Source organism: Galeopterus variegatus, unplaced genomic scaffold (genome assembly GCF_000696425.1).
Source record: "Galeopterus variegatus unplaced genomic scaffold, G_variegatus-3.0.2 Scaffold3107, whole genome shotgun sequence".
Classification (NCBI taxonomy): domain Eukaryota; kingdom Metazoa; phylum Chordata; class Mammalia; order Dermoptera; family Cynocephalidae; genus Galeopterus; species Galeopterus variegatus.
Window position 1 is genome coordinate 89,671 of NW_007729218.1, and position 14,956 is coordinate 104,626.

Genomic DNA, 14,956 nt, shown 5'->3' on the forward strand with positions numbered 1-14,956 from the left:
CAGCCGCAGCCCCAGGCAGCCGCACCCTCGCCGCGCACGAGCGCCGCGCACGCGCCCTGGCAGAGTCCCGGCGAGTACCGGCCCATCTTCCTAGCGTCTCCTGCGAGCGTTGCCGCCGCAGCTCGCGGGCCGGAGGGCTTACGGAGCGGAACCGATGTTGAGCTCTAGCTGAAAGAAGCCGAGTGTGCCGGAGAAGCCCCACCGTGGGTGTCCTCTCCCCCTCATCTTCAAGACTCGTACGCGCTACGAAGAGGACAAGCATTCGGTGACCGGGAGCGGGGCTCAGACGAGCTCCCGGTTTCTCGAGTCCGGGGACTGGGATGGAGAAGGCAGAATCGTGCGGCGGTTGAGGCTCGGGCACCGCGCCCCTTTCTGCGTCGACGCGGCCTCCGCGGTGCTGACTCAGGCCCCCACCGTGTCCGGGGCCTTTGAACCGGACACCAAGAGTGGCCGGTGGATGCCAAGTTAGACAGGACTGGAGCCGCCTGCCAGGGCGTAGCTGTTAGGAGTGTGGCCTTTGAGGTTAGCGCTGGGTCGAAATCACATCCCAGCTCTGTAACCCCTTGGAGCTGGGGTTGCCCTTTTGGTAAAATGGGGAGAGTAGTTCCAGATTCAGAGTCCGGTCCAGCTTGAAGCTGAGCATGGGAGATGATGATCCGGTGTTTAAGACGCAGCCCGGAGACTGAAAGCAGCCTCTCCCTCGGCTTCGGTTTCGCACCACCTACAGAGAACGCATCTGAAAATCGTGTGGTTAGGAGGACCTGGGCCGACGGAAGTTAAACGGTATTCGGTTTATCATCAACCCCAGGTTTTTCCAGCTGCGGAGTGAGTTCCCACCTGCCCTACAGTTAAAGTCTGAAACTGAAAGTAGGATGCTCCCACTACCATCTTTACTTTACAGAGATTTTAAAGCTCCTTATTACCTGTTTCTTAAACCCTGTTCCTTTCCAGTCAAGTACTTGTTGAGTATTTCTGCTTGTTTTATCAAACTTCCTTTTCTTTTGACTTTATAAAAAGCAATGCTCATGGTTTTAAAAAATGTACAATTTTTGCCACAAAGAAATGATAAATGCATGAGGTGATGGTTACATTTACCCTGACCCGATCATTATACAGCATATATATATATATATATATACAGCATATATATATATATATACAGCATATATATATATATATATATATATATATCAGATTGGGGCTTGCCAGTTAGCTCAGTTGGTTAGAGCACAGTGTTATAACACCAAGGTCAAGGGTTCGGATCCCCTTACCGGTTAGTTGTCAAAAATAAAATAATTTTTTTAAATGTACTGAAGCTGACTGAAAAGTGCAAGCTACTATTTTTTCTTCTGAACCACTCCTCACAGTTAACTCCTGTTAATAAGTTTCTTGGATACCTTAAAATTTTTAACAAATATTTGTTGAATGAATGAATGCCCTTCAGTGAATTTTCTATGCCTATACAAACACACATGCGTGTCTTGCTTTTGTCATTTAAAAGCTGCAGTGGTAAGGTACTCCTTCAGATGACTGTACTATAATTTAACCACTCTGTTGATAGACATTCGTGTTGTTTGTAATTTTTTGTTGTAAACAATGTTGCAGGCTGGAGCCTTGAACAGCAAATGGAGTGCCTGACTGAAGTCTTGAGTTGTTTTTCCAGGAGCTGAGAATCAGTGTGGTGATATCCAAAGAACCTGCCTGGGCTTGGAATCTGAAGGTATTTGCTGGGGAGAGGAGCTGCTCATGTGTTCTAGATTGAAAAGTCTTCCTTGGTCTGGGAAGGTGTACCATTGAAATTTTAGGAAATAGAGGTGAAGAAGGAAGCCTCAGTGTAGCCACATGGCAAGCACAGCCAGTCTTGACTTGCCAATGAGGCAGTAGATCACTCTAGATCATCTTCACAACCCTCTCTGGTGTCAGAAAGACTTTGGTTCGAATGCTAGCTTGGAAATCCTGGCTCCATCCCTTATAAGTTTTGTGATTCCGTGTAAGTCCTGGCCCACTGTTTCAGAGCCCTAGTTTCCTCACAGAATAGTTGTGAGGATTAGAGATATGTTTGTAAATTACCTGGCATATACAGGCATGTGACAAACAGTAACTACTATTGTTAGTCAAGGTTTTGTACTGACCCATTCATACTTATAGCCATTTCCTATTATAGACTCTATATACATTTCCAAGGCATCCTCCTGATATTAGGGCTGCAGGATATTTTCAGGAAGTAAAGCAAAATTGGCCATTAAGATCTGATTCCTGACTTTGCCTGGATGTGTCATCTAGAAAGCAATAGGCATTAATTCCTTAATTTATTCAGTAACTACTTAATGAGTGCTTACTATTTATTATGTGTCATGGATTGTAGAGGATAGTCAATCCTCTGTATCTGTGGGTTCTGCATCTGAGGATTCAACCAACCAAGGATCGAAAATATTCAGGGAAAATAAATAGAAATTTTAAAAAATACAGTATAGCAACTGTTTACGTAGATACTCATTGTATACGGGAGGATGTGTGTAGGTTATATGCAAATACTACACTATTTTATATAAGAGACTTGAACATCTGCCAATTTTGGTGTCAGGGTGTATTGGGGGAATGTCCTGGAATCAATCCCCAGAGGATGCCGAGACTGTATAAGAATAGAGTCTTTACCTGCAGGAGTTTAATCTCATCAGAGTTAAGACATGCTCATGAGGAATTTAAAATAGACAATGCATTAGATAGAATAGCAGTCAAATAAGCTGTCTATCACTGTGAGCTAGAATGATTGGGAAAAGATTTCATCATAAAGATTTCATGATGACACTGGAATATGAGAGAGCCTTAAGTGTCGGGTGTATTTAGACAGCTGCTGTCACAGCCTGTGAGAACCATCAATTTTGGCTTGGAGGAGGAATTCCCTACAGACCAGGTTATGTGCCTGGCATCCCAAGATGAAACTGAGCACATTTTCCTCTAGAAACATTGTTTTACATTTATTTAAATTACAGTTCAATGATGAGCTATGTTAAGGTGTTCCTCCGTCTGTCTCTCTCCACATATATATACTGTATGTAAACTTTTGTGACCTGAGGTATCAGTATGTACCATGGACAGAAAACTTTGTTCCTCTGTTCTAAACAGCCAACTTACAGATGAGCCTTTGTAACACCACCTGCTTGTACATTAGAAACTGCAATGGGAAGGCACTGAAAGTTTTTGAGCAGAAGAGCAATATCAAAATGAAATATTTTAGCAAATAATCTGGCACGAATATGCAGGATAGGTTTCAGCTGCAGAGCTTTAAGGAAGGTTATTGCTGAAGCCCAGGTGTGAGGTATCAGCAGGAAGGAACAGATGCAAAAGACAATATGCAAACATTTTCAGACAAAGCAGCATTTTAAAATATATATATCAGCATTTTAAAATGTATATATAAAATATATACAATTTACCTGGCAACTGTATTCATTCACTAAGTCAATAAATATTTGCATGCTTACTAGGTGTCAGGCACTGTGCTGGGCTCTGAGGATATAACATGAGCAAAACAAAGTCTTTATCCTCATCGAGCTTACACTATAGTAGGGGAAGACAAGTCATTCATTCATTCAACAAATATTTGAGGGGGCTGGCCAGTTAGCTCACTTGGAAGAGCATGGTGATGACAACACTAAGGTCAAGAGTTCAGATCTCCGTACTGGCCAGCTGCCAAAAAAACCCCAAAAACAAGTATTTGAGGGCCTACTATATGCCAGGCACTGATCTTGGAGCTGGGGATTTAGCACTAAATACAATTTTTTAATTCCTGCTTTCCTGGAGCTTACATTGTAGTAGAGAATATATGCAACAAATATGTCTACAGAGGAAAACTGAAGCAGAGTAAGGGGGACAGGAAGTATGCAGACATTTACAGGAACAGATAGTGAAGCCATGGAGGCAGCAGTATCTTCAAGAAAATTGGCAGTGAATGAAAAGAGAGATGGCTTGTGCTGTGGGGCTGAATGAAGTATTTTTCAGGATAGCAGAGGTAGAGGATTAGCAGCCAGTGAATAGTAAGGATTGACTATTTAGGGAGAAGATAAGCTAAGGGCGCTTCAAACAGGTCAACTTTGGCAAGGAAGGAGAGCAGGGAAATGAGGTCCACCTATGGGGAGGCCAAGTGGGTAAAGGAGAGGGGAACTCAAGCCCAGAGACTTGGAGACAGAGGCAGCAGCACCCTAAAGAGCAGAAGTGGCAGGGCTGAGGTCAGAGCAGTGTAGTCCTGGAGGGACCTGTGAAATCCAGATTTTAGACAGTTCAGCAATGTGGATTCTAAAGTTGACAAGTGCTAGTAGCAAGGGAGGGGACACATGCTGCAATCATGCAAGAAGGTAGCGGTGGGTGGTGAATCAGAATTCAGAGAAGGCAGGTAAACTGAATGACAGACACCTTAAGTAAGGAGCAAGATGGGGTGCCATTCAACATACTGATCCAAGATGGAAGGAATAAAGGAAATTGCATCTGCTTTCTCCCTTTGATGGAAGTGGAAATTGGCCCTTTATCCCATACCTGCAAGCCCGATGCCATACCAAGAGACTTGGCAGCGGGCCTTGCCCTGTCCTCACATGGCCCCCAGAAATCAAGTGAACATAAGTTACATGACTGCAGGGACAATGTCTTGTTCATCTTTGTATCCTCTGGGACCTAGCCCATGGTAGGAACTTGGGTGTCTGTGGAACTAAAGTGAAGCCACACGTAGAATTTAGAGTTGGAAGGAATGTCAGAAATAATCTAGTTGAACCCTCTCGAGTTTGCTTTCAGTCAGGTGTGGGCCAAATTTGGGGTGTGTCTAATTCAAGGTCAACCTCCCCCTCCCCTGACCTCCAAACCATGAAGTAGGATTTTTCTCTCTCATCTTTTGGATGAGATGGGTGGTTTTCCAAGTGTAGTCTGGGTACCCCCGGGCTCCCTAAGACTCTTCAAAGGATCTGTGAAGTCAAAACATTTTCATAATACTGAGATGTTATTTTGCCATCTTCAGTCTCATTCATGTGAGTGTACAGTGTTTTCCAGAGCCTGCATGACACGTGATATCACAACAGATTGAATGCAAAAGCAGACGTAAGAATCCAGATGATAGACTTGCAAAAATATGTCAGATGCCATAGTCCTCACTAACATGGTTTTTGTTTTAGAAAAGTTATATCCACTGTGGGTTATTTATGTTAATATGTAATGAGTTATTGTTTTTAAAAGAATTATTAAATACTTTTAAAGTTGACCAGTTTATTTATTTTTTTCCTTTTTAAAGTTGACTAGTTTTGATCTCTAAGATAGTATCACTAGTTAAGATACACATAAGCAAAAGCTTTTTGAGGGCCTCAAAAATTTTTCAAAATAAAGGGGTCCTGAGGCCATAATGTTTGAGAAATGTTGGATTAGATCCTGCTGCACCCCAGCTTCCCACCCTTCTTTGTGGGAATCTAAGTGGTGAGAAAGACTAATATAGCTACATGCACAGCATTCTCTTTTGTGGGACTGAGAGGCATAGCTCTGAGGGACTTACACACACACACTGTCACCGTGACTAAGCTGCCATCTCACTATAGAAACTGCTCTCGGAAGAGCCCCAGAAAGGCACTGGAGTATTCCATTCAGGCACATTCAGGAAGGTCTCACCCACAAACCCTACTGGGTAATAATCCTTGGACCAGTTTTTCCAGTTTCCAGTACTTTATTAACATCAACACTCCCCTTCCACTAGGCAGGCAGCAGGAACCCTCCTACCAACTGACAGCCAGCTCTGAACCACCCAGTGAAATTACTGGGCCCAACTGCTTCTAAAAGGTGAAACCCAGTCACTCTGCACAGCCATATGCTAAGAACTTGAATAGTCTCTTGACAAATTCACCTTCTAAGTTATTTTTATAGAATGGCCCTGGGGCTTGGTGACCAGAAAATCAAGAAATAGGGATTTTTCCCATTTCTGCTGCCAATTGGTTACATGACCTTAGAGACATTCCTTTCCATCTGTGCCTCAACTTTACTCTTCATAAAATAAGGACTGTGTCCCACTGGCCCCTCCCACAACTGTGTCAGAAGCCCCAATCTAATGATGATGGTAAAGTTCCCTCCTTCCCATGCACAGTGGAGACCCATGTGTGCCAACATCTCTCGGTGTTTTGGACAGCCAAACATAGTCATCATATTATCTTTTTTAAAAATCTGATTTTAAGTTAGGAGCTTGTTGAACTACAGGCTCAAGAAGTTGGTGATACACCTGCAATGTCTGGGTCCAGCAATTAATTCCCACATGTGAAAGCACTGTAATGTGACACACCTTATGTAGTAATAGTCGCCTCTTTTTCCTGAAATCCCTCATTTTACACCATCCACATATCAAGAACCTCCTGTGTGCCTGGCCTTGTGCAGACTGCATTATGTCATTCGATCCAAACAACAACCCTGTGAGACCATTCTGTCTCTACACAGATGAGGAAATGCTCTCAGAGAGGTTAAGCAACATGCTCTAGGTTACACAGCTTAATGTTAAGCAGTAAAGTTAGAGTTCAAACCTGACTTTGAAGTCCCTGTGGCTCCACTATCCCACATTGTACTAGACCTTTAAAGCAATATCTACATTTTCTTCAAAAATATTTTAGAGGGCCGGCCCCGTGGCGCACTCGGGAGAGTGTGGTGCTGGGAGCGCAGCGACGCTCCCGCTGCGGGTTTGGATCCTATATAGGAATGGCCGGTGCACTCACTGGCTGAGCGTGGTGTGGGCAACACCAAGCCAAGGGTTGCGATCCCCTTACCGGTCACGAAAAAGACAAAAAAAAAATATTTTAGAACCTAGACCTTTAAGTTAGACTGGTACCTTTCCTTATTGTTCTAATTTAGAAGGGCTTGAAGCAATTTAAGACACATCCACACAGGACCATACTTAGAAGAAAAACATTCCTGATAGTAATCTTGTTTCAAAATCTACTCTCAGTAAAATAAGCTGGCTCCAAATTCCCTTATCTAAAATTGTGCCAATCCGGGGCCAGCCCGGTGGCGCACTGCTACAGTGCGCTGCCTGGGAGCGCGCCGGCACTCCCTCCGAGGGTTCGGATCCCACATACAGACCGGCCGCTCACTGGCTGAGCGAGGTGCGGGGGCAACACCGAGGGTTGCGATCCCGTTGCCGGTCCCGGTCCGGTACGGGCGCGACACTGAGGGTTGCGATCCGTTGCCGGTCACGAAAAAAGACAAAAAGGAAAAAAAAATAAAATAAAATAAAATTGTGCCAATCCTGCAGCTTCCTGCCCTTCTCAACCCCTCTAACATCACACTGTGGGAGAAAAGGAACTTACCTATAGGCTTGCTTCCTTCAAGGGACATGAACTATATCACACTGTCCCATATTTTAAAACCATCTTGATGCTCATGATTCCAGAGGCTCCCCAAATTAGTTGAAGGGTTGGGAAGGCTCAGTTTAGACAGTTTTCTCTGGATTAGCTAAGAGCACACCACTTCATTACTCACTTTAAGACACCCGGAAGGGAAAGATAGGACAGTCTCCTTTCTGGTGCATCACTGAAAGTCTTTGAGAATAATCTATCTTCTCTAAAGACTTTCCCTATCAGCATCCTGTAAATGAGGTGAGGTATTAATCCCCTCAGCCTGCAGAGCAGCTGGGTAGGGCCTGGGGTGGGTGGAGCCCCTGGGCCAGTCATCTGGAGCTGGCTCATCCATTTACATAATGTGCTGTACACATGTATTTTCATTTCCTGTGTGTGCCAGGGTGGGAAAGGTCAGGAGGCACTGCTCTAAAGAATGAGAAATGCTGATGCCTAACTAGCCAGCACAGGAGAGGTAAGAGAAGGGCTAAAACTATCAGCTCTGGGGGTAGATTGCCACTTATTAGCCATATGACCCTGGGTGAGTGACTTCTCTGTGCCTCAAATTTCTTTATCTGGAAAGTAGTAACAAGAGAACCTACTTCATAGGACTGTTGGGAGGATTAAATGAAATGATGCCAAATGTCACGTTATGGTTACCATTAACCCCAAAAGATTAACTTTGAGAACAGATTTTTAGAGATTCTATTCCAAATTCTTCATTTTACAGATGAAGAAACTGGCCCAGAGAGGTTAAAAGACTTGCCTAAAACTAAACAGCTCTGCCAACCACCAGGACAAATAGCTTCTGCTTCTCTGCTGCCAAACTCCATTTCCTCCAGGAAAAATCATCTGGGCTGCTGTTTTCAAGACTGCTATGACTCTGGGCTGACAAGAAGGACCTTTTTGCCTGTTCCACCATCATGTGTGTCAGCCCTTCATGGCTCACTTCCTGGGAGCTCACACCCTCCTTACAGACTCAGAGAATGCAATTCAACATGTTCTGGAAGCCTTTGAGTCATCTCTGTCTGAGAATCAACCTCCATCCATCTATTCTGAACACACAGATCTCATCCTCCTCCGGTTTCTGGAACTGAAACCTGGTGTTTTTCCTTTGGATTTTGCTTAAAGAGTGTCTTCCACCTCTAAGTATGTCAGGTTCCCCTTCCAATTGCAGACTGGGGACTGAAATCCAGAGGTGGATATAAGCATCCAATCTAAGCCCCTGGAAGAAATACTGAAGACTAGCTCAGGGGCTCAACAGAGGTTTCCCAGACCATGCCCCCCAACAACACAAATTTTTCCTGTAGCTCATCATGGCTGGAAGATAGAGGTGAACACACATGCACAGATTACCTGGACATATGTCCTATGCAGCTAGGAGGACGCTGACGATTATCTGAATCCCAGAAACAGAGAACAGTTGTCATGGCTACCAGAAGCTTTAACCACTGGCTGCTTTGGCTATGGGGACCTACTGCTGACCTCTCAAGGTCTCTCCAGCACTAGGATTCTACAATTACCTTGAGCCGGTTGAGAATATGTCTGCTGCAAGAAAATAGGAAGTCCTGTGACACAGAAGACTCAGGCATAGAAAGCATGGATTTCATCAGAAGTGTACAGTCACCTTGTCTTATTCATCAGAAGTGTGGAGTCACAAGGCTACTTTCTAACTGCTGCATTATTAATAAGCAAAGTCTTGCTTTTTTGGGTATAGGATTTTATACCTTTTACAAACAGTTTGCTACAACCACTTTTTATTTCTCTTCCTTTTACAACTCCAGCCAGTGATTTTGATAGAGGTTTGTTCCATATTGTGACCAGGGAAACAGCCCAGAAAAACCTGTGTCACTAGGCCCAGTGGGGTGTGCTCCATAAGATAGGATGCATATGTCACGAGCCTTATAAGAATCAGGAGGAAGGAAGTCATTCATAAAGGAGGCAGATGCTGAACTGCAACTCTGGTTTCCTCTTGCAAGCCCTTTGACTACAGGAATGTGGTTCTTTCTTACTCCACAGAGGGGATGGATTTATCAGGACAGAGCAGAGGAGTGCCTAATTTGACCCCTGCATCTCCACACTGGGGGAGATCAACAGGCCTGGCTGCACATCTCTCAAGACCTGATATCAGGACAAAGAAATCTGTAGGGATTAGTAAGACTCACAAAAGCAGGGAAAGGAAACGCTCAGAAATCAGAGTGCTGCCAATACTTACAAAAACAGTTCTAAACCTCTCCTTATTACTGACATAGGAAGTTTGCATCAGGACAAAGAAATCTGTAGGGATTAGTAAGACTCACGAAAGCAGGGAAAGGAAACGCTCAGAAATCAGTGTGCTGCCAATACTTACAAAAACAGTTCTAAACCTCTCCTTATTACTGACATAGGAAGTTTGACGTTTTGTGGTATTTGGAGATTTTTTAAAAATCTGATTATATCAAGATTAAATCAAAGCCTTTATTAAACATTCCTCCTTCAAATGGCCTGCATGTAAACCTATACCCCTCCCCAGGCTTGTAAACTGCCAGAGCTGTGTGAGTATCATTTTCATCTGACAGGAGTCACATCTAGTCAGGCTGCACAATATTGAAAAGCCAAGCCAAGACACACCACACTGGGCAGACCTCCACAGTTCTGTGCCCCACTTGGGATCCAGGCAAATGGTTGGTAGTGCCGGCTCTGGAACCAGAGTTCAAGCACAGGAGAAGAGGAACTCCAAGTCTGACCCTCCTTGTTCCAGGCCTCACCATGTTAAGCTGGTTTACAGCTGCTGGACGGCCATTCACCAATGCTTACACATGTGCTTTTTCCTCTCTTCTCCAAAGAAAATGGTAAGAGATGGAGAAGGCAATTTTCAGTTGTGTGTGGGTTTGATTTAAGGCTTTGGCTGTGGTCTGTTGATATATTAAAATACTTTCTGGGAATGCCACCTCCTAAGCTCCCCCATCAGAACAATTGTATTTTCAAAAATGAAAACATTGAACAAAGAGGCGGAGCTGAAGTGCTGCTGTGGGACCCAGGCCTATCATGTCAGAATGGTGTCATCCACCTGCTCCGTGGAGTCAGCCTGGCTGGCCAGCTTCTTCAGGGACCTCCGGTTACACTCATTCAGTACCTCCAAACTGGCCACATCCAGGATCTTGGAGAGAGACTGTGAGGAATGGATGGACATGAGGAGAAATAGTCAGAAAACATGGCTTCAGGTCTCTCCAATAAAATCAAGACAAAAATTAATGTTAACCTCAGACTTACAGCTACTGAGGGGGGATTTGGCAAAATAAGAGAATCAGATGGGTTCAGGGAAAGCCCAGAAAAACACTCATCCTGCTTTTCATGAGATGAGGTAGTGGAGGTTACTGTTTTCAGTCCTTTAAAGGGTGCTGTGGGCAGGCGACTGAGTGAACAGGGATCTGGCTTCAACAGGGCAGCTCTACCAGGAGCTGTTTTGTATATGTGAGTGCTACATGAGATTGGTTTTTATTGGTAGCTGGCCAGTCTGGGAGTACAAACCTGTGGCCTTGGTGTGAGAAGGCTACACTCTAACCAAGTGAGCTAACCAGCCAGCCTACCGTGTGAGATTTTATTTGAAGGAACTCTGCTGCTGAAAAAAGTCTGAAAGCCATGGGAAAGGCATGTTTTGCGGCACTTGGCCAGTCACCTGAATCTCAATCTGCTCCTGAAAGCTAACACATGGGCAGTGGCAGAGAAGAGCTTGAGGCTTAAACACTGTCATGCAAAAGAACTGCAAGCCTCATGCCAGCCCCCACCTGCCCACGGGAGGCACCCCAGCCCCAGGCTCCCACCTGAAACACTTCTTCACCCTGCCGCATCTTGAGGAGGTTGACAATTGCCTGGTCGCTATAGGCCCTTACGACAGTGTTCTTATCCTTGGTGTTGTCAAGAAGAGCCTTCAGGATGGGCTTGATGGCCTGGGGGTCCAGAGGAGGCAGTGGGTCCTTATTTGCCCACCAGATCATCTTCTCGGCCACCAGCCTGATGTCACTAGATGGGTTCTGCAGACACTGGGAAGAGGAACACAGACACATCCTGTTGTTGGACAGGAACATCCAGTCTGTTTCTCAAAGGAGCCCAAATTCCCGACCTTGACACTCTCCCTGCATCGTGGGCACTGGCCCCACTGATCCCATGGGAGGGCAACAAAGTGACTCAGCCCTGTCCACTTCCCCCACCTCATCTCATGCCACTCTCCCTTCGCTAGCTACTCTGGGCCCATGGCTCACTCGGGAGAGTGTGGTGCTGATAACACCAAGGCCCCGGGTTCGGATCCCATATAGGGATGGCCGGTTCGCTCACTGGCTGAGCGTGGTGCTGACAACACCAAGTCAAGGGTTAAGATCCCCTTACCGGTCATCTTTAAAAAAAACAAAAAAAAGAAAGTTAATAAAATATCAGAAAAGTTGACAACTTTTCAGCTAGTTCAAGGGGGGAAAAAAAGAAGACTCAAATACTTAAAAAATTAAAGAGGTCGTTACTACCAACCTTACAAAAATAAAGAAAATATTACAGAAGAATAATATGAAGGATTTTATGCCAATATGTTAGATAATTTGGATAAAATGGAGCAATTCCTGGAAAGAGACTGCTGAAACATTCTCAAGAAAATAACAATTTGAGTACACCTTTTACAAGTGTTTTAATAATAACTACACAATGAAAAGTTTATATTCAGAAACTTCACTAATTCTACCAAACATTTGGAGATTTAATATTAAGTCTGCTTGAACTGTCCAATAAATAGAAACACAGTAGAGACATTTTTATATTCGTTACATGATTCAGCTTTACTATGATACCAAAAGCATACTGAGATATCACAAAGAAAAAAAATTCAGACCAGTTTACCTTGTAAGTATAGGTACAAAATTCTTCAAAAACAATACAACCAAATAGAATTCAGCAACATATAAACATAATTATCCCCAAAGAACCTAAATTCTCCAGGAGTAGAAGGTTCGTTAACTCTCCCAGAGGCTACCCATGGAGGAACTGTAATATAACTAGTTGAGGGCACATTTCTGGGGCTCTTTGCTCCTGGGGCCTCACGAGCCAGGCTTGGAGGTCAAACCCAGCCCCTGTCCCCACTCACCTTAATGAACAGGCTGGAGAGTTTGGCTGGCAACTGTCCTCCCCCTGTTTCGATGTGATATTTCATCAGGAAGCCCATGCCCCGGACCCCACTCACTGCAATGGGGATCTGTGGAGAATGGAAAGAGCTAGACAAGACAATATCCTGCTCCTCCCGGGAGCAGCAGAGCCAGGTCAAATTTCATTCCCCAGGAATCTCCGTGACTTTCAGCACCGGCTCACCCCTTATCACTTCACACCAAAGACTCCTCAACAGCTCTCATTTAGACAAGCTGCCATGGCTACTCAGCAGATGAACAGAGTCACTGGGTCCCAGGAACAGGGACCAGAGCCCTTCTGACCGAGAAGGGACATCTAGATCCTCCAACCCAAAGTCCTCATTGTTTAGATGATGAAACTGGGGCCCAAAGTGATCAAGTACTGGTCTGAGGGCACAGCACATTAACTGACCAAGGTAAAATTTGAGCCCAGGCCCCTTCACACCTCATCTGAGGGGTCTACTCCCTCCCCCATGCTGTGTCACAAGGCAATGGCTATGTAATGCTGGGAGTGGAAGGGCTGGTCTGGCTGCTCAAAAGCCTTACCCTGTCTGCCACGGCATTGCTGAGAATCATTTCCTGAACTTCACTGCTGTATTTGCCTGCACAGAGTCTGCTGGGAGTCACACTGACTGCCACGGAGAGTGCCAGGCTCCGGCCATGCCGAACCATCCAGTCAATGCCAGACACGTCCGCTGGGTGGAAGAACACAATGGGGTTCAGCCTGCACTTTACAGCATGCCCTACCACCCACAAAGCCCATGGGCTACCCCAGCTCTGGGACTAGTGTGCTGGCTTGGGGCATGGTGAAAACCCCAGGCCACAGTGTACGTGGATCTCCTGCTCTCTTGGCAGAAGCTCCCCATAGACGGATATTAAGAAGAGGCCTCGGACAAACTGCTTCAGACTGGCAGCTGTGTTCTTTGAGCAGAGACACTCAGGCCTACAGGACCACTGGAAACTCAGTTTTAACAACTGGATTCCCAAGGAAAGAGCAGTCCAGTTGCTAAAAGATCCTTTGGGGGCGGGAAGACAGGTGTCCAGGGACTCTCCCCCAGAGCTGAGAGGCCCAAGTCCCTGAAGGGGAACTCCTCAGTGTACAAGAGACCTACCCAGCAAGCACTGCTGAAGAACAGTGCTAAGCTCCTCTTCAGTCAGAAAGGCACACAGTTCCCCCAGGCAGCCGGCCGAGGAGATCCGAGTGTTGTCCTGATGGAGCAGAGAAGGGAGTGGGAGGGGTGCAGCGACACCCGCAGCTCCATGGGAACCAGGGCAAGCAGTTCTGGAGCCCAGGCTATAGGGAGGGGAAGAGGGCAAAACCAATCTACTCGGGGACTTCATAGCAAGTCCTTATGCCGGGCACTCATGTTCCCAGTGCCAGATTGGAGCTGCCATTCACTGAAACTGCCACTTGGTATGGAGTTAAAAATTACACACCCAGCACCAGACTTAATTATAGAAAACTCCAGTGCGTGTGCATATGGTAATCATCATCATAATAGCAATAATAACTGTACTTACATAGCACCCTTCTTCTTAGGAAGTCTGAATGCTTTACATTTATTATCTAAGTTACTATTGACAGCCCTGCAAAGCAGGGTAGGCACAACTGGGAAGGACCAAAGCACAGAAAGGGGAGGTGCCTGCCCATGGCCACCCAGGAAGCCAGCAAGAGACAACCACTCTGAGCTCCTTTCCCTTGTGAATCTTGAGTGTCATCTTGTGCCCAGAACAACTCCCTGCTCCCTCTCTACTTTGTCAGTGCCCCACTGCCACCTAAATGATTTGGGTTTGTCCTAGAAAGTCACACTGAAGCTACAAATCAACCCAAGGAAAAGGAAAGCACTTTCTGTGAAAATCAAAGCCAGACACAGAAATGGCTCCTTGTTTCTCCTCTCTGGCCAGCTAACCATGGAATCCTGAGAGAAAGGATTTTAAATTTTGTGCTGTATTATTAATACATACCAACTTGACATGTATCCCCCAAACAAACCAGGGACTCAATGACCTGTGGGGAAGCTAATGCCAGGCTAGCACCCTGGATTGCCACCTTCAATCCAAATAGAAATTCTGAGGGTCAGAAGATGGACTGCCAGCAGTGTAGGCCCCTGAGCTCCACGCAGAAGCCCAGGTGTAAAGCAAGGCTAAAGCTGGCTCTGACACCCTCTCTCCAACATGATCTATTTTAAGGTCCGCTGTGATACATGCAAATGTCTTCAAATACTAACTTTCGCTTCTGCTGTGCATGACTCTGTAAAAGCCCTGACAGACAGTGGCCAAAAGAGGCCAGACTCACTCTCCAACATGATCTATTTTAAGGTCCGCTGTGATACATGCAAATGTCTTCAAATACTAACTTTTGCTTCTGCTGTGCATGACTCTGTAAAAGCCCTGACAGACAGTGGCCAAAAGAGGCCAGACTCTGTCTGTACCCACAGAGATGGCGGGACTGTGGTCAGAGACTGG

At 45.5% G+C, this 14,956-nt stretch overlaps 2 protein-coding genes and 1 long non-coding RNA gene across 4 annotated transcripts in view; 1 reads left to right on the top strand and 2 right to left on the bottom strand.

The window, feature by feature from the left end:
- The window catches only part of RAB35 (RAB35, member RAS oncogene family), a 19,545-nt gene extending 19,283 nt beyond the window's left edge, over positions 1-262 (bottom strand). The window contains exon 1 of the mRNA XM_008583973.1: positions 79-262. Within this exon, the coding sequence (XP_008582195.1) occupies positions 79-262 (184 nt within the window). The remainder of the gene's footprint in view (positions 1-78) is intronic.
- A 247-nt stretch (positions 263-509) lies between these two features.
- On the top strand, positions 510-5,206 carry LOC103599796. 2 transcript variants are annotated; one of them, XR_551321.1, is made up of 3 exons: positions 510-853; positions 1,606-1,720; positions 5,028-5,206. It is a non-coding gene; the product is annotated as an uncharacterized LOC103599796 (long non-coding RNA). The 2 variants fall into 2 exon arrangements; XR_551322.1 differs by having other exon boundaries at positions 510-825.
- Positions 5,207-9,783: 4,577 nt separating this feature from the next.
- The window catches only part of GCN1L1 (GCN1 general control of amino-acid synthesis 1-like 1 (yeast)), a 54,990-nt gene continuing 49,817 nt past the window's right edge, over positions 9,784-14,956 (bottom strand). Inside the window, exons 53-57 of the mRNA XM_008583974.1 lie at positions 13,603-13,699; positions 13,037-13,185; positions 12,454-12,561; positions 11,150-11,368; positions 9,784-10,497 (exon numbers count right to left, since the gene is read on the bottom strand). Of these exons, the coding sequence (XP_008582196.1) occupies positions 10,372-10,497; positions 11,150-11,368; positions 12,454-12,561; positions 13,037-13,185; positions 13,603-13,699 (699 nt within the window). The 3' untranslated portion in view covers positions 9,784-10,371. The remainder of the gene's footprint in view (positions 10,498-11,149; positions 11,369-12,453; positions 12,562-13,036; positions 13,186-13,602; positions 13,700-14,956) is intronic.